Source organism: Furipterus horrens, unplaced genomic scaffold, assembly GCF_987537825.1.
Source record: "Furipterus horrens unplaced genomic scaffold, mFurHor1.1.pri manual_scaffold_4, whole genome shotgun sequence".
NCBI classification, from domain to species: domain Eukaryota; kingdom Metazoa; phylum Chordata; class Mammalia; order Chiroptera; family Furipteridae; genus Furipterus; species Furipterus horrens.
Window position 1 is genome coordinate 195,140,555 of NW_028327174.1, and position 18,902 is coordinate 195,159,456.

Below are 18,902 nucleotides of genomic sequence, written 5' to 3' on the forward strand. Positions count from 1 at the left end.
GACCAGGAATCGATCCCCAACCTTTTTTGGTGTACAGAATGATGTTCCAAACAACTAAGCCACCCAGCCAGGGCAAGGGTGGTTCTTTTTGTTCCTTTAATTCCAGTCATCATTCATATCCACATCCCCAGTCACATGCATGTCACATATTTATCATTTGTCCTCACATTACTTAGACCCTACCAGTTAAATACTGATGAAGGAGTATTATTCAACCAATCAGGTTTATTGAGTACTGACAGTAGGCAAGGAAAGGACATGAAGTTAAAATAAATAAAATCTTAAGATACCTGCCCACAAGTAGTTCAAAGGGATTGTGTATGCTCATTGTGTTCCAATATTTACCATATGGTTTGTACATAGTTGTTTCTGGAATGATCAATACAGTGGAGTAGAAAAGACAACATTTTACAGTGTGATAAATGCTATAATTCTGTGGTAGAATTAAAAAGCAAGGAAAAGTCCTTGGGAACCTTAGAGAGAAATAAATATTGCAGAGGGAAATGCGGAGATTGAATGCTTGATTGTATCACCGGACTGCTGGTGGGGGAGAAGGACTAACTGGGGAAGGGAAGACACATTCCTAGCTTAGCAAATAAACAACAAGAGCAATGGCTTGAACACATAAAAATGCATGACATTTAGTAAATTGTTTGGTATGGTTTGATACGGAGATTAGACTAGGATGATGGATTGGCTCCAGATTTTGAAGAGCTAACGATATGAGGAATTTGGATTTTTTCTGTTTTCAGTCAGGAGCAATCAAAGGTTTTGAGGAAGCGGTAGGTTATATGATCACATCTGAATTTTAGAAATTAGGTAGCTATGGGGCCTTGATAACCAATGACTAGAGAGTCTACAAAAAGGAGACTTAAACTGTAGCGAAGTTCAAAGAGAATGAAGTACTCACAAGTCACTGACGGGAAGGAATAGATTTGGGGTTTGTATTTGCAAACTAAAATCCATTGAAGTTTCAAAGGAGAAGGAGAAAAGAACTCAAGGATTTTTTGACAGTTCTATCTTGGATCAGTAGTTGTTAACCAGGATAGGAAACCTATGCATATGCTTGTGTGATGAATGAGGATCTGAGATGGTCACGGGACACATGTAGCAGAGTGCTGTGTGTTTTCATAACACCCTTTGCTTACCTGTTACACCGAACACTAAACTGTACCATATTGTAAGCAGCTCTTGTCTTTTTTCTCTACCACTGTAAGCCTGTCAAAGGTAAGGAGAAGCTATGAACAGGTGAGCTATTGAGATTGCCAGGAGAAAATTAAAACAAAGAAGAGGAACGAGGTGGGATTTAAAGAATGGGCAGAAGAAAAGGAACCAAAATGACAGCTGAGCAAAGGTAGTCAGTAGAAAATGGAAGCGAAAAGAGAAGAGTTTGAGAATAAGAAAATGGTCAGCACTTTAACTTATTTCAACAGCTAGAAATAAGATGAGAACTGCAGAGAATTCTTTAGATTTTGAAATTATGTTGTTGATTTTTAGAAGAAGAGGTTCATGAGGGTGAGAGGTAGTTGGGCCACATTTTTGAGAGGGACTGCTCGGTGTAAGTGGGGAATCTCATTGAATTGGAGGCAGTTAGTACTACTTCGAAGAAGTTTCAGGAAAACAAGGGAACAAAGATGAACCATAGCTCTATATTAGCGGCTGGACTAGCACAGTTTATTTGTCTTAACCATGTCAAGTTCAGTTATAAGTACCACTCATACCTCTTTTATCAAGTTAGGTCACTTAGTGGGAGGTGATTTTTGCCTCTACTGATTGCACATTAGCAAACCCATGGCGCTGCAAGTTCACTTGTTACTGCTCTAAAGGAGGATGGTAACTAGAAACAATGCTAATATTCAGTGGTACTTCGTCCAAAAATAAAAAAAGTTCAAGTTTTTAAAAAGTAAACATTGATTATCCAGGAGTGTAAAAAGAGCCTTTGTCAGCTGGTACTGTAGTATTTTAGAGGAGACTGAAAATGAAAATGAATCTTCATTTGGTAAGATGGAGGTAAAGTATTTGCTCTGATTTTTGCACAAGTGCATGGTTGGGTTTAACATTGTCACTTACGGCGTAGAGCAGTGAATTTGGGCAAAAGTTTAGAGTTGATATCATGAGACTCATTGTCAATCATAAAATTCCTCTAGTCTTTAATGGGTTAATAAGGACAAAACTAACAAAAGGATAAAGTAATGAACAGTATAACATAATTGAATTTTTAGGTTTGATATAGAAGGCTGCATAATTAAAATTACCTATCATTTTAAGTGATTTCACTTATTAAAGAAGATAAAGAGAAGGAAACATCTCTGAATCTGCACTCGCTAACATATCCCTGTTGGTAAATGGATATGTTATAAGGGTCTAGACTCAACACTTGTATAAAAGAAGGCTGGTGTGGCTTAGTGGATTGAGCACTAGCCTGTGAACCGAAACGTTGCTGGTTCGATTCCCCATCAGAGCACATGCCTGGGTTGCTGGCCATGTCCCCAATTGGGTTCGTAGGAGAGGCAACCAATCAATGTATCTCTTGCACATTGATGTTTCTCCCCCTCTCTTTCTCCCTTCCCCACTCCAAAAAAAATAAATACATAATACCTTAAAAAAAATAATAGAAAGGAGATGAAGTGTGAATGCCTACCAAGTACCAGGAAGTTCTTGTGTATATTATTTAAAATGGTAGAAAGTTAATTACTATGTCTACCTTACAAATTGAGGTAAAATATGTACAGTTTAGAAATTTGTGAAGTATACAAATATATGACATTTTTATTCATTTAAAATATTTCTTTGCATTTACTTAGATATAAACAAATTAGATTGTGGGATTAGGAAAGCTATGTGTTTCTAGCTTAATATTTGTTTCTAACTTGGATTATCTAAATCAATTGAGAGTTGTTAGTCCTTTAAAAATTAGAAGTTAGTTTTTGAAAAACTCTTAATTGTGTTTAAAATATTTATGTGTATCGGTGAATTATATATGTATATATTTCTTAGTAATTTTCATAATGGCTTTATGAGATAGATAATATACCATTTTCATCTATGGAAACTGAAGATCAGTGTGACCAAACTCACTATTAGTAAGTAGTAGAACCAATATTCTAACTTGAGTTTTTTCTAACTCTTAGTTGCATGCTTTTACCATCATGAATATGACTTTTTTTAAAAAGGTTTTATTTATTTTTAGAGAGAGGGGAAGGGAGGGAGAAAGAGTGGGAGAGAAACGTCAATGTATGGTTGCCTCTTGCATACCCATATCTGGGGACCTGGCCCGCAACTCAGGCATGTGCCCTGACTGGGAATCGAACTGGTGACGCCTTGATTCGCAGGCCAGTGCTCAATATGACTTTATTGTCAGTTTATAAAAGATGGTCTGTCTTTATCATTGGATGGCTCTTGCTTTTTTGTTTGTTTTTTTAAATCTGTATTGCAATTCATCCTATTTCCTTAGCAAATATTTGAGCACATACTATTGTTCCAGGTGTTAGGGGCACAGCTGTTAATGAAACACAAAAATTCCTGCCCTCCTGAAACATAGATTTTATTTTATATGATACTTAAAAACAGGTGGTTAAAATGTAACAGTGTGTTAGAAGGTGGTAGGTAGTATGGAGAAAGGTAGGAAGAGGGATGGCATTGTTTGGGGAGGAGTTTGTACTTCTTGTCCATGAGAAATTAGGAGAATGAAAAATTAAGACTAGGAGGCTTCTTGTGGTCACTGATATAAGTAGAGATTAGTAACAACAAAATTAGTCTTTATGGTCTTGAGACATACTCTAGAATTTTGACAGGATTACACCAAGGTCTGGGGCACTTTTTTTTTTTTTTGGAGAGACCAGGCAAGGAGTTGTCTTATCTAGAGCCCTTGTAGCTCCCGGACCCCCTCTTCACTTCGGCCTGTGGAGGCCAGAAAAGAGGCATCTTATTGTATAACTTACCCTGTATTGCTTAGTGTTTTAATAAAACTCATTTCTACTTCAGTTACTTAGAAGGTGCCAAAACAAACAGTAAAGTATCTTGTGGAGTATTTTCAGGTCACCTTCTCAAAGAAAGTACGTTGAACTTTGAGCTTTCCAAATCTTCTCAGTTCCACAGTGTAAATACCAAAGTATTTATTATTTTTGAGTTTAGATTATTATAGAAAATTGTCAGTGTTTCCAAGATCATAGCTTTAGGCAGTTTCCCAGGCCCTCTGGTATCATACTGTTAGTCACATTTTTAAAAATGGATAAAAGATTAAGCATGGGAACCTTACCTAAGGTACAAGTTCTAAAAATGATAAATACCTTTATCCATACTGTGTGTTCTGGGACAGGGCCCAAATTTGTGGCTTTAGAAAGGCATCATAATTTAATGGAAAGATCAGAATCTCTGAAATCATAGATAACTAGGGTTTAGATTTTGGCTTTGCCTCTAACCAGTTACATTACTACCATTACTTTGAATAAGGTACACCATTTCTTTAAGCCTCAATATGGTGTGATGATTAAATTAAGAGACACCAGCAAGTTTTATATAATATGACATAATAGGCATTGTAAAAAAATGTTAAATGCTATGGAACAGAAATAAGGCAAGTAATTCATTTGGCTCTGGGATGAAAATGGGCAGGCTGCTAGGAAAGTGAGGATTAGATCGTGAATGATGAGTTGCAGTTGATGGAGCGCAGAAACAAAGGAAACCTCTCTAAGAGGATAACTGTGTGCAAATATAGTAAGTGGAGGTGTTAAAGTACAGATGCTTCTCGGACTTATAATGGGCTTGTGTCCTATTAAATCCATTGTAATTTAAAATATCCTAAGTCAAAAATGCATTTAAGATAACTAATCTATTGATCATCGTACCTTAGCCCAGCCTCCCTTAAAGGTGCTCAGGACACTTACATTAGCCTACAGTGGGGCAAAATTATCTAATACAGAACCTATAGTGTTAAGTATCTCATGTAATTTATTATGCGTGTTGCTTTTGCACCATCATAATAAGGTTGAACAATTGTTAGGTCAACCATTGTTAACTCAGGGACTGTGTATATATCCTTAGCAAAGACATTACCACCTCTAATATACTTAACTCTATGCCAAGCCCTTCTTCCAACTTGTTCCCTTAGTTTTTCTTACCCTAAATCAGTACTTATTAACTTGTGCAATTTACCTCTGTTCCCAACTAAACTATAAACTCTTCAGGGGCAAGAATCTCTCCTTTACCACATTGTGTTCTTTTTACACTAGAAACTCAGTAAGTATTCATTGAATGGATGAAGCAAAACTACATTTTAAAAAGTTTTCAAAAGTACATTTTGGAGCATCCTAAATACCACACTGTGCATTTAGATTTGGTCCTATGAATATAGAGCTGTGATAGCCTTTAAGTGAGGAAATTAGTTTAAATAGAAAGCAGCAAAAAGTTCAGGATTAGAGCCTCAGTTATACCTAGTTAAATGACCTTTTCTTTGGTTGCCATTTCCTTATTTGTTTAATATTATTGGTGATTTCTAAGTTTTTTTCTAATTGTAATATTCAGGGATTGTGTGATTCTTGCTGCCAGGTGGTTATCCTGGTGTGAGCCTTTCAAGGGAAAATAGTGCATGGCATATAATGTATGTTCAGTGAGTATAAGTTCAATTAAGAATCCAAAGCATAAATCAGGATTTCTTAATTGAGATTAAACAGACTCAGAACCTTTACTAACTGGAGGTGCAAGATGAGCATAGAACTAGAGCTACTCTTGCTAATTGGTTAAAACTCTCTTGAGTATAACATTGTATTGTTCTGTTGCTGTTTTGGCAACCAAATGGGAACATTGCCACAAAGTATGCAGAACCAGGTTTTTAAATGGTAGATGAGTTTGAGTTTTATTCCAGGAGTCAAACTGAATGGCTTTTCATTAGTGACACATTTTTATACTTCTTGCTGGAAATTTTTGGCTTGAAACTCTTACTGGTAATGTTCATATTGTGTTGAGTTCTGAGAAACTGTAAGATGGGAAGATTGAGTTTTTAATAGACTTCTGATTTCTTGCCATATAAGGTATTTCTCACCTATTGAATTTATAATTGGTCTGCCTTGAATTCATTTCTCTTGGGTGTTAATGTGAAGTTTTCTTCCTTAAAAACATGTTAGTATAATATTTAAATTTAACTATCAATAATGTTAAGGAAACTAGTTATTGACCTAAGTGCCTTGAATATCATTAATGTGTACAGCTTTATAGATTAAAGAATAGAAAACAGAAGTTTAGTACCCTTATAATTTTAAAGGCCAAAAATAGTTGCAACATATATCATAAATTATTGTAGGTAAACAGTTATTCTTGATTCTTGTTTTATCATATTTATTTGAAATCTGAAATATCTCAGCTCTGAATAGCATCAAATTCCCTTATTAGCTGGAATAGAAAACCTAAACTGTAAGTGATGAAAGTCTTGGGAAAATATTTCAGAAGTGTTTTTCTTTAAAAGCTTTTCCATATGTATTTTGTAAGAGTTAGAGCATAACTGAATATTTGGCAGACATTCTATATGAGTATCTTTATGGTTTTTGTTTTTCAGGCATTTAAAAAATATTTAATTATTCATGAGTTGAACTTCATTCTTGAGTCATGGATGACAAGGCTTCTGTTGGAAAAATCAGTGTCTCCTCAGACTCAGTATCCACTCTTAATAGTGAAGATTTTGTCTTGGTTTCCAGGCAAGGAGATGAGACACCGTCTACAAATAATGGAAGTGATGACGAGAAAACAGGACTCAAGGTAAAATTTTGTAACCTCACTTTCTTTTGCCCAGCCTTGCTAATAAGCCCATTGCTTCCCAGTGAGAACTCGGCTTCACTGGGAGGATATATGGAGTATAAATGAGAACATGGAAATATATCCTTTCTTTTGAATGCTGAAGAGTTTTATTTACAATAAGTGATAGTGATACATTTATATTTGATAAAGGATTTTTAATTTGATTGCTTCTAAACTTGTGTAACCCCTAACTGTCAAAACTAGTGGCCATAGTATAAACATTTGTCATTTTAGTATTGTTTTCACTTTCCCATTGAATTAGAGGGGATTGTTTTTGTGTATGTAGCATAAGGGCAGTGGCAGGTCAGTAGTGCTATTTATAAAAGACTCAGGATTATTGAAATGGAACTTCAAGTTTCTGGCTTTTGGCCACTTTAAAAAAAGTTTTACTTACTGATTTAAGAGAGAGCAACAAAAGGAGAGAGAGAAAGAAACATTGATTTGTTGTTCCATTTACTTTTATATTCATTGGTTGGTTTTTGTATGTGCCCTGACTTGGGGATCAAATCTGCAAACCTTGGCATATTGGAACAATGCTCTTAACCAACTGAGTTACCAGGCCAGGGCCTTCAGTTTGTTTCTATTTCCTCAGCCAAACAACTATTACTTCTTTCCCCACACTCTGTTATTGTTCTGCTCTTTATGGATATAAAAAAAAGAATTTAATTGTTAATGTCATTTATAATGTAAGTATCTTTAAAAACATTCCGATACCTGTTTACATCTTTTCATTCAACAAGTCTTGATTGAGTATCAGCAGTGTGCAAGTACTATTCTAAATACTGGGGTTACAGTGAAGTCTCGTGTCCTCCTAGAGCTTTTATACTGTTGGGAGAAACAGATTCTAAGCAAATAAGAACACGACTATAAGGCAGATTTAGGTGCTGTGAAGAAAATCAAAGTGGATACATAGACAAAGAGTGAAGGGGCAGGTACTATTTAGAGAATGTCTTGAAATGACATGTGAGTAGAGACCTGAATGAAATGAGGAAGAAGGCCATGGAGAAATCTGGGAAAAGAGCATTCTGCAGGGAACAGAAAACAGAAAGACCCTGAAGAAGGAGGGTCATGCTTCTTAGGACAGAGATAGAACATTGTGAATAAAGTAGATAAGAAATGGCAAAGGATGAGATCCAATAACAGGTAGGGGCTGAATTATATAGAAGTTTTCAGAGCTTAGTAGGAATTTTGATTTTGTTACAACGTGAAGGGAATTTTTGGCGAGTTTTGAATGGGGACATGATCTGGTTTACATTTTAAAACTCACTGGCTGAGATACTTCCAGCATGTGACAGCATGAGGAGCTCTGTGGACCTGATCCCCAGCAGAACTGATGATAAAAAACAACCATTGAAAGTGTATGGAAATATTCTAAAGGACATAAAGCAAATGAAGAAATATTTATTCAAAGAAATTTACTAAAATATGATTAAGAATCTGTGGTTTTGAACCAAGACCCATTTTTTCCCCTCCTCTGAGCTAAAGATGGAAACTCCACTCCGGGTTGGTGCAGTCAGGAAGACAGGGTTCCCTCTCCCCTCCTCGCTCGCAGTCAGAGGTCTTATCTTACAGGCAGGAGCAGGACTACAGCATTTCTCACCCTGCAGCCAGCTACTTTTTGCTGGCTACATTTGACTGAGCGGTGAGCGCTCCCTTTTCCCCCAGCCCTACTCTCAGCATGGAGGCTCTGTTGCGGCCTAGTGCTGCTGCGTATACTGGTGGCCCCATTGCCCTTGCCTTGACTCCTGCACGTCAGGTAGTGGCTCCACACCTGCAGAGGCAAGCCAAGTAGACTTGGAACTACTATACCATCTCCCATACCCACCAAGCGCGCGGCTTCTGAAGACGGGTATCACGCAGAGAGAAGTGTGCCATTGTCCATAATTTCAGCCTTACAGCTATGGCTCAGAGGTTTTGCCTGTAGTGAGAAGCGGGCCATCAAACAGCTCCTGATCTCTTCTCAAAGGACCTGACTTTCTTTACAGCAGTGTATGGAGAAGGGAGAAGTCAAAGCCAAGGGTACTCTCAAAAACAGTGAAGATCATGATGAAAGGTAACTGGGCGGAGATTGGTACATTGATTGGACATATAGGCTTAACTATAGGGTTGCTGGGAGGAGACTGCCTAGGATCAGATCAAAGCCTAAACACTGGTATGTGGAACTGTCCCTTCAAAGTAACCTCCATTTGATTGGTGTGTTCTGTAGAGCAGTTTATATCCAAGTGCATCATTGAAAACTAGTGCAGTCAGCCACAATAGCTGGAGTTTATTGTTGAGGCGTGGTCAGAGAAAGAGACAGAGCACCTTGCCGAAACTACTCTCATTCCAAGGATGACTGTAGGCAAATCCAAATCGGAAGTCCCAGAGGAGCAACATAAGAGCTTAACACTGTAGGAATTAGGGGAATAGAATATACTAAAATAAGTCAGCCAGTCACTAAACAGACAAGCATGAAAAAGACTAAGTCCCAGAGTGGGGAGACCAGTACTGGGAATTGGTGCAATATATTACCTAAAATATCTTGTTTCCAACAAAAAAATTGTGAGAAATACAAAGAAACAAAAACTATAATCCATACATCATTAAAAAAAAAACATATACTGCTGTGAGGATATGTTGGATTTAATATGCAAACTTTTGAAAGTAGTCATTAATATCAATGAACTGAAGTTATACTTAAAGAAATAAAGGAGAGAACAGTGACAGTATCAAATTAAATAGAGAATATCATTAAGGAGATAGAAATTACAAGAAACCAAACCAAACCAAACAGCAATTCTGAAATGAAAAGTTCACTGTAGAGAGGCTCTGAATTTCAATTCAGAGAGAAAGAGTTAGCTGGAGATGATGTCATCAAAATAGCAGCACAGAAGCTTTCTACCAGTCTGCCCTAAAAGACACCGATTTAGACAATCACTCATGGATGAGAGTACCTTTGTGAAAGAGAGGGGTCCAGCAGACAGCCACACGCACAGTATTGGAGCAAAAGACATCTGAGATTGGAACTATTGAAGATGATCAAAAGAACAATCCACTGATAAAGTCCCAGGGCTGGGAATTTATTTTTTTCAACAAATTGTGCCAGGACAGCTTGGATAGCCTCGTTTAAAAGAATGAAGTTGTATCCTTGCTTCACACCATATTTAAAAGTTAGCTCAAGATCTTTGAAAGACTTCAGTGTAAAAGCTAAAATTGTAAAACCCTTAAAAGAAAACATAAGGATAATTATTCATGAGTTTAGATTTGGCAGTGGATTCTTAGGTATCACACCAAAGCACAAGCAACAAAGGAAAAAATAGATGAAATTGGATTGCATGGATATTAAGATCTTTTCTTCTATAAAGGATACTCTCAAAGTGAAAGAACAGCACAGAATGAGAGGAGATATTTGAACAACATAAGGTAACTATTTAGGATACAGTAATGTAATCTAACACAGGTCCGGCTGCCTGCCACAGCAAAAGCTGAACTTGTGAGATGTGCTGGTGAGAAAGAAAGGGATTTATTTGAGTGCTGGCATCTTGAGAAGATGAAGGACTCTTGTCTCAAAGTCCATCTTAACATTTCAGTGCAGGCAGCCGAACCAAAAGGAGAGGGAAAGCAGAACAAAGAGACCGAGGGGAGGGATTGAAAAGTGCTCTATACGCACACCAGCACAGTCCATTTCAGTACGGATCTCAGAACTGGTCAAGCGATGATCTGGTGTGCGTCCTCCTGGTTTTCATCATTCTGGTTTTATGTCATCCTGCTGTTTTGGTTGAAGATAAGCAAACCTCCCGTAGCTGGGATGACTGATGGTCGGAGTCTGTATCTTTTTGAAATTAGTTCCTATGATTCTTATACAAACATGCTGTTTATCTACAAGCTACATGTAGAGGCAGCGTTTACAGAAACAGGCAAAAGGATGGTGGGGTGAGGTACAATTCCCCAATGTTACAGGAAGAGCTAAACAACCTAACTGCTTTATAAGCTACTAAATGGATCGATAAAATGTGGTAAAAAAAAATGAAGTGCTGATACATACTGTAGCACAGATGAAACTTGAAGACATTAAGTTACTAGTAAGTCATAGAAGGTGATGGTTGACTCTTGAAAAACATGGGTTTCAACTGCATGGGCCCACTTAACATGTGGATTTTTTTCAGTAAATACATTATTGGCCCTCTGTATCCTCAGGTTTCAACCAACCACAGTTCAAACAATATTTTGGCCCACAGATGGGAGAGCATGGGTGCAGAGGGCCGGCTGTATGCATTATTCTGGGCCATTTTATGTAAGGACTTGAGCCTTAACAGATTTGGGTGTCTGTGGAGGGGTCCTGGAAGCAACCCCCACAGATACTGAGGGATGCCTATAGTTAAGTTTTTGGGGAATTCAGAACTATACATGGATTTCAGTTGCACACAGGTCAACCATAGCCTCTCCGTTGTTCAGGGGTCAACTGTATGTGGCTCTATAAATATGAAATGTATGGAATAATCTAGTCTTTAGAGACAGAAGAGAGATTAGTGGTTGCTCAGTGCTGGAGGTGTTGGGAGTAGAGGGAGTTAATCCCTAAGGGGGTACAGTGTTTCTTTTTGAGGTGATTAAAATATTTTAGAATTCACTCTGGTGATGGTTTTACATTTCTGTGAATATACTCAAAACCATAGAATGTACGCTTAAAATGAATGAACTGGGTATGAATCATATCTGGCGACTGTAGAGAATCAGCAGTAAGGGACAAGGCTGGGAGCAAGAAGGGAAGATAGGAGGCTGCTTTAGTCACAGAAGTTTGGGATAATGTGGGCTTTGGACCAGAGGATGAATGTACTCTCATTCAGGATATATTTTCAAGGCAGAGCTGAGTGGTATTAGGGTGGGCGAATTAGATACGGGATTTGAGGCAAAGAGAGCAACTGATCCTAGCTTTGGGCCTGAGAGGTACATGGTAGTGCCATTAACTGAGATGGGAAAGAGATAGGAAGACCAGGATTGGGAAGGGGAATCACAGTTCCAGTTTAGGACATTACATTTGAGATGACCCATATGTCTGCTTCTAGGAGTCATGTGGTTAGATGTACAAGATTGTGTTCAGTAGAGATTGTGCCTGGCATCTACAGTATATGTATGTGATGGGTGGTATTCAAAGCCATAGGATGAGATGAGATTACCATTATTAAGTGTAGATACTGAAGAGATAAATGATGAGAGTTGATCCTTGGGGTACTTCAGTATTTAGATATTGAGAGGAAGAGAAACCAGCAGAAAAAACTGAGAAGAAATAACTAGTGAGATATAAGGAAAACTAGGAGATTGGAATGCCTTGGAAGAGAATTGAAGAAAGTGTTTCAAGAAAGCAGGAGTTATGTTTAATTCTGCTGAGAGGTTGCTTTAGATGATGACTGAAGAATGATAAGAAGCCTTGGTAATCATTAAGAAGATTGGTTTTCCTTTTTTTTTTTTTTTCCCTTTTTTCTTTTTAAAGAGAGATGAAAGCATTAGCAGGATTAGTATGGGTTGGGTAGTAAATAGGAGGTAAGGAAAGTGGCAATAGTATAAACCACTGTTTCAAGGATTTTTGCTTAAAAAAAAGCAGGAAATGGAGTGGTAGCTATAGGCTGATAATGGATTTCGGTGAGAGATTTTACTGATAAACCAATAATTATTTATTAAAAAGAGGTACATTGCTGGTACCTTGGTATCAGACTCCTTGATAAGATTAGGGAGAGGGTCTCCTGTGCATAAGGGGGGCGGTGGGGTTAGCCCAGGAACAGTTTCTGGAATAGGAAGGAAAACAGCATAAACCTCCTTTCAAATTTCTTCCATTTGAAATTTTTCTTATGAATTTTTGAAGTACTGTTTGACTTATTCTTATTTCTAATGTGATGAACCATATATGCTAAATGGGAAAGACCCTCTGAGCTCCCCCAGAGAACTTTTTCTTACACTCTCATCCATCTTGTTTACCAGAAAGAGATACTTCTGTAGACCAGGAAATTGAGCTACATGTTCTACAGATTAAAATGTTTCCGTTCCTTGGCTGGTGTGGCTCAGTGGATTGAGTGCTGTCCTGTGAACCAGAGGGTCGCCTGTTTGATTCCTGGGTTGTGAGCCAGGTCCCCAGTTGGGGGCATGCAAGAGGCAACCACACATGGATGTTTCTCCCTCTCTTTCTCCCTCCCTTCTCTCTCTAAAAATAAGTAAATAAAATCTTTAAACAAAAAAAGTTTCCTTTATGTATTTTACTTCCATGTAATTTCAGTGTCACCCTGGCTGGTTTGGCTCAGTGGATTGAGCGTCGGCCTGCGAGCTAAGTGTCGCTGGTTCGATCTTCCAGTCAGGGCACATCAGAGAAGGAAAACTCTGACTCCAAAAAACCTCCGCTGCCTTGCGGCATACCTCTTCAGGGGAAAGGCTAGGGGAGTAAACCCCGACAGAAAATCCAGAGCCGGAGTCCCTAAGGCGGTTTGACGTTGTAGTCAACACCGGCAACTCCTGCGGCGCACCTGAAACCAAGCTGTATTGACTCCGTCTTTCCCTTGGACCCTTCAGCTGCGAAGAGAGGGGGGGTCTGCTGCATGGGCAACAGCAGACCCTCCATATCACCCTGCCCAGGCTCTGTAGCTTCAGCTCCACTGGAGAGGACACTCCAGCGTCATCGCAAGATGTCAATTCAACACGGGAGGAGACAGATACCGTGTCACTCCGGAGTCGGACTGCACAGCCATTCTCGGCGGTGCAGATAGACTCTTAAGAAGCTACACCATCGTCTCTCGAGACGGATGGCTGCCGACGACGGAATCTTCTGAGTCAGTTTCTGATGTTACTTGTTTTAGAATCAAGTGATCTTGTCCTCTGTAATGCTGAGCTTTTATTCAGCAAGCAAAAGTTAACTGAGTCATAAATGCACAGTTTAAGGGGATCGAGGTGGTGAGGGAGACACATGAGTAAATATATCATCACAATAAAATTCATCGATGCTGAATATAGATATGGTAAGAATTATATGAGGACATAAAAGGAGAAAAGAAGGGTTTCATAGAATAGGCAGCAATTTGGCAAAGCCTTAAAGAATGATTAATAATTTCCCAAAGAAGTGAGTTGTGACATGTGGAAAGATCAGTCTTGAAAGGGCCTGGAGTCAGGACCACTGCATACAGTAGAATTGTATGTGCTTGCTTTTCTTTTTCTCCCAAGATGCAAATGGCTTTTTGTCACTTGTTTCCTGTCATATAAAAAGAACGTGTGCTTAATACCAAAAATCCAGAGAATTGGAAAAGTAAAACCCTGTCACTCCATTATTCAGCAAAACAATCACAAATATTTGGGATATTTCTTTAGTTGACTTTTTAGGGATGAATTCACAAGGTGTTCTTTCCTTCCCCCTTTCCTTTTGTATTTTAAATTAATGTTAATAACTTCTAATGGTAATTTTATGTGTTTTCTCTGGTCCTTCCTTCGTACAGTTAAGGTAAAGAGATAGATGATCAGAACAGCTGCAGTTTATAAATGAGGCACAAAGAGATTTAAGGTTTTATTAAAGATTCCAGAAGGAGTATGTGAGTGAATGAGATTAGTAACTACCTTCCAGCATCCAAGCTTAAATTCTGTTACCTTCTCTGGGTTTCACTGCTCCTTCCTTAGGGAGTGCTACCATAATATTAGTGTACATGGTTCTTTGGTACCTCGCTTTTTGATGAAACTGTAATATATATACTTGTTTCTAATGGCTCAGCTTTTACACTGAAGTTGAGCAAAATACTTGGTTTGAACCATTTTGTTTATATTTTCTTGCAATATGACACAAGTAGTAGGAAGTATAGGTCATCAGGAATGTGCCTTTAATATTTTGATCATCTGTGGATTTCCTGAGCACACATTGTCATTTTCTAAGTATGCTTTGAAGACATAAAATCTCCACTGGCAAAGGGTCCCAAACTGCGTAAACTAAAGTAGTTTGTGTAATTGAAGGATCATGTGGGGCCTGGTTGGTATTGTTGCGGTGAAGGGAAATAGGGGCTATAAAGTCAGGAGTAGAAAATTAAGACGAGGAAATGACGCTGCTGGATATTGCCTGGGGAACACTTTGTTCTTTGGTTCCATAAATGCTCTTTTGCTCTCAAGGAAATGGACCCGTAGCCAATTTTATCATATAAGTCATTACCTTTATTTGATATATTTAGAAAGGACAGATGTTATTCTAGTAATGCTTCTTTTGTACATGAATAGTAGGTGTGTTCTTAGTTTTTTCTGGACCATGGAAAGTGGAACAACTACTTTTTTAAAAATGTTATTTGCTTTTCTGAACCTCAACTCCAGAAGATAGATCAGAGTTTGTTCAGAGATAGCTGAAAGTGGGGTAGGGAAGATACTAATTAAATGCCTACTAGATGTTTACTAATTGGCAGGTATTATGAAGAAATGTGGTAATCCTTGTAAAAAATCACAATGACTGAAATAAAGAACTGTACAATAATCGTTATCTCATTGAGCCCTCATGACAGTCCTGTGAGATACATATGAAAGTTACTTTAGAGATGAGACAGTGTGGATCCCAGAAGTTAATTTGTTCCCAACCAATAAAAATAATATCAAACTCCTTTCTGTCTTATTGTGGAGCCCAAGTAGGGCTAGTAAGGACATGTGCATAGGCTGTACTGTGTACAACCCGGAGGGTGCTGTGCACAGAGTCCATCATGCGAACGGTGCCCCCTGGAGTTGTTCCACCAGCCAGCTCTTGTCCTCAGTATTTTTCCTACCACCTGCTTTGTAAACAATTATGAATAAGTCATTCACCATGCAGTCTCTGTCCCTGTAAACATTTATGTCTGTGTTTCCAGTAGCTGCTAAATTGGCTACTTTTATACTTGTTTTTGTCTCTCAATTCATGACTGTTTCCTAATGAACTCTCCCATCCTTTTCATGTAGATAACATGAAGAGGGACACAGGTCTAAATGTGACCCTCAGTTGTATTATTCATACATATATGCTTTGCTGTTTTATTTTTGATCTTTGTGGTAAATTAAGGTAGAAACCTTTGTTGAACTTCAACATAAAATTTATTGTTTGTTAATTGCAGCATGCTATTTGGTACTGTATTTTTTATTGTAAATGTTAAACCTTAATGACACTGTCAGAATAATAGGAAATGATGGTGTTTACTTTTGTTTTTTAACAAAGCTAAAATAAATTATTCACATTAGATTTCATTTTCTGTAACTAAACCAAAATCTGTATCCAAATTGATTAAAATCATAGTACTTTGGCTTCTGTATTTTTGCATTTATTTATAAAATTCAGTTCAGTAAATATGTATTATAGATGTACTATGCATCAGACACTTATCTTTGAGAATATAAAGATAATTTAAGAAACAGACTCTGCTATCTAATAATGTCCAGTCTGGTTCAAGGGACTCATTAAAAAAATATTCTCTAAAACAAGTAGCAATGCTAGAATAAATATGTATACTAATATGGTAGCACTCCCTAAGGAGAGAGCAGTTAAGCCCAGAGAATGTAACAGAATTTAATTTTGGTCTTAAAGAAAACAAAGGAGAAGAGAAAGTCTTTTCAGGAAAGTGAAGAGTCCATGCAAAGGCTAGATGCCTGAAAAGTTATGCTGTGTCCTGGGAAAGTTGAGTGTTTCGATATGACTGATAAGAGATGGAAAGGTAGGTTGGACAGAATGTGGAAAAACTCATGGAATATAGTTATGAATTTTGGCTTTGTCTTCTGGGCATTGAGGAAACATGGAAGGGTTTATTTTTATTTGTTTTAAAGATTTATTTATTTTATAGGGGAAAGGAGGGGAAAAGGGTGAGAAACAGCAATTGGCTACCTATTGTATGCCCCCAGCTGGGGACCTGGCCCGCATCCCCTGAATGTGCCCTGACCAGGAACCAAACCGGTGACCTTTCAGTTTGTAGGACGACCCCCAACCCACTGAGCCATGCCAGTCAGGGCAAAACATGGAAGGGTTTTAAAAATAAGGCAGTGCTGAACTGAAGCTAGAATTTGCAATTATAACTTGAATGGCACTGTGAAAGATAGGTCACAACAGAGAGAAAGAAGGGATGAAAAGTACTATCTTTGCAGTAGGCTTGTGTAAAATGAAAGAAGCTGTCAGAGATAGGAGGGAAAAGGATACAATTGAACAAGGATCAATAGGATGGGTCAGTAGTGTGGGAGTGGCAGGAGTCAAGGATGATAATCTTCATTTGGCCACTGAGGAGATAGTGGTGCAATTGACTGATTTTTTTCTTGAAATGATACAGGAGGACAGTCAGACAGTGAGTTGAGTTTTAATACAGTAAGTTTGGAGTATCTAGCTCTAGGTGTCTCTTCATTAGACAGTTGAGGAAGGGGTTGTAGGAATAGATTTGTTATTACACAAAATATTTATCACAGATTTTTCGCTGTATTGTGGGATTTTGTGGTACTGTATACGTATGTTGTTAAAGTTACGTAGGTTTAAGAGTGTAGAATAAATGTAAGGTTTCTACTTTGCGGGGGTTTCTAGAACATCATACCCGCGGTGAGTGAGGGAATACTGTATTTGTGTATCATGGGGAGAAGGTGAGATGGTATAGGACAGTCTATAAAATGAGGTTATTGCCAAAAACAGAAACCTGGATGAACACTTTTTGAGTGGCAAATAGAACAAAAGAACAGTTGTAGTCTTGAATTACATCTTTTGTAGAATCCACATTTTTTAAATTTTGTATCACAGTTTTAGATTCGTGGCAAAATAGAGAGGAAGGTACAAAGATTTCCCATATGATTCCTACCCTGACATATGCATCTCCCGCACTATCAGTATATTCTTTTTTTTTAATTTTGATTTTGAGAGTAGATTTATTAAAGCTGGAACAGTGAAACACGGAAGGCCTAGGATAGAAGAAAATGCCTCCTATGCCCTCCCATCTGGCAGCCATCAAAACGTTCTCTCTCTATATGATTCTGTTTCTGTTCTGCTTGTTTATTTTGTTTTTAGAATCAACTGTTAATAGATATGTATTTATTGCCATTTTATTCATATTTTTGATCTAAAGAAGACACTTTAATATTTCATATAATACTGGTTTGGTGATGATGAACTCCTTTAGCTTTTTCTTGTCTGGGAAGCTCTTTATCTGTCCTTTGATTCTAAATGATAGTTTTGCTGGGTAGAGTAATCTTGATTGTAGGTTCTCGCTCTTTATCACTTTGATTATTTCTTGCCATTCCCTTCTAACCTGCAAAGGTTTTTTTGAGAAATCATATGATAGGCTTATGGGAGCTCCCTTGTAAGTAACTAACTGCTTTTCTCTTGCTGCTTTTAAGAGTCTTTCTTTGTATTTAACCTTTGGCATTTTAATTATGATGTGTCTTGGAGTGGGCTTCTTTGGTTTCATAGTGTTCTTTGGAACACTATGCTTCCTAGAATTGTATGTCTATTTCCTTCACCAAGGTAGGGAAGTTTTCTGTCATTATTTTTTGAAATAGGTTTTCTATTTCTTGCTCTTTTCTCCTTCTGGCACCTCCATGATGTGAATGTTGGTATGCTTGAAGCTGTCTTAGAGGATTGTAACACTGTCCTCATTGTTTTGGATTCTTTTTTCTTCTTGCTATTCTGATTGGTTCTTTCCTGCTTCCTTATATTTTAAATCGCTGATTTGATTCTCTGCTTCATCCTCTCTATTCTTGTTCCTGTAAATTGTTCTTTATTTCAATTAGTGTATCCTTCATTTATGAATGGATTTTTTATGCTGTTGAGGTTCTCACTAAGTTTCTTGAGTATTCTTATAACCAGTGTTTTGAAGTTTGCATCTAGTAAATGGCTTGTCTACATTTTGTTTAGTTTCTTTCTGGAGTTTTGATCTGTTCTTTCATTTGGGCCATGTTTCTTTATCTCCTCATTTTGGCAGCCTCCCTGTGTTTGTTTCTAAGTATTAGACAGAGTTGCTATGTCTCTCAGGCTTGGTTAGTGGCCTAATGTAGTAGGTGTCCTGTAGAGTCCAGTGGCACAGCCTCCCCTGTTACTCAAGGTGCGGCCACTATGTTGGCTGTGTACACCCAGGGTCACACAGCATAAGCTACAAAGCAATCTGCAGATGGCTGCAACTTGTACTGGTCTTGGAGGTGCCCAT

General features: G+C 37.9%; 1 protein-coding gene across 1 annotated transcript in view; it reads left to right on the forward strand.

The window, feature by feature from the left end:
* Positions 1–18,902, forward strand: part of RABGAP1 (RAB GTPase activating protein 1) — a 147,150-nt gene that overhangs the window by 7,736 nt on the left and 120,512 nt on the right. The window contains exon 2 of the mRNA XM_090274692.1: positions 6,551–6,750. Coding sequence (XP_090130818.1) covers positions 6,601–6,750 — 150 coding nt within the window. The 5' untranslated portion in view covers positions 6,551–6,600. The remainder of the gene's footprint in view (positions 1–6,550; positions 6,751–18,902) is intronic.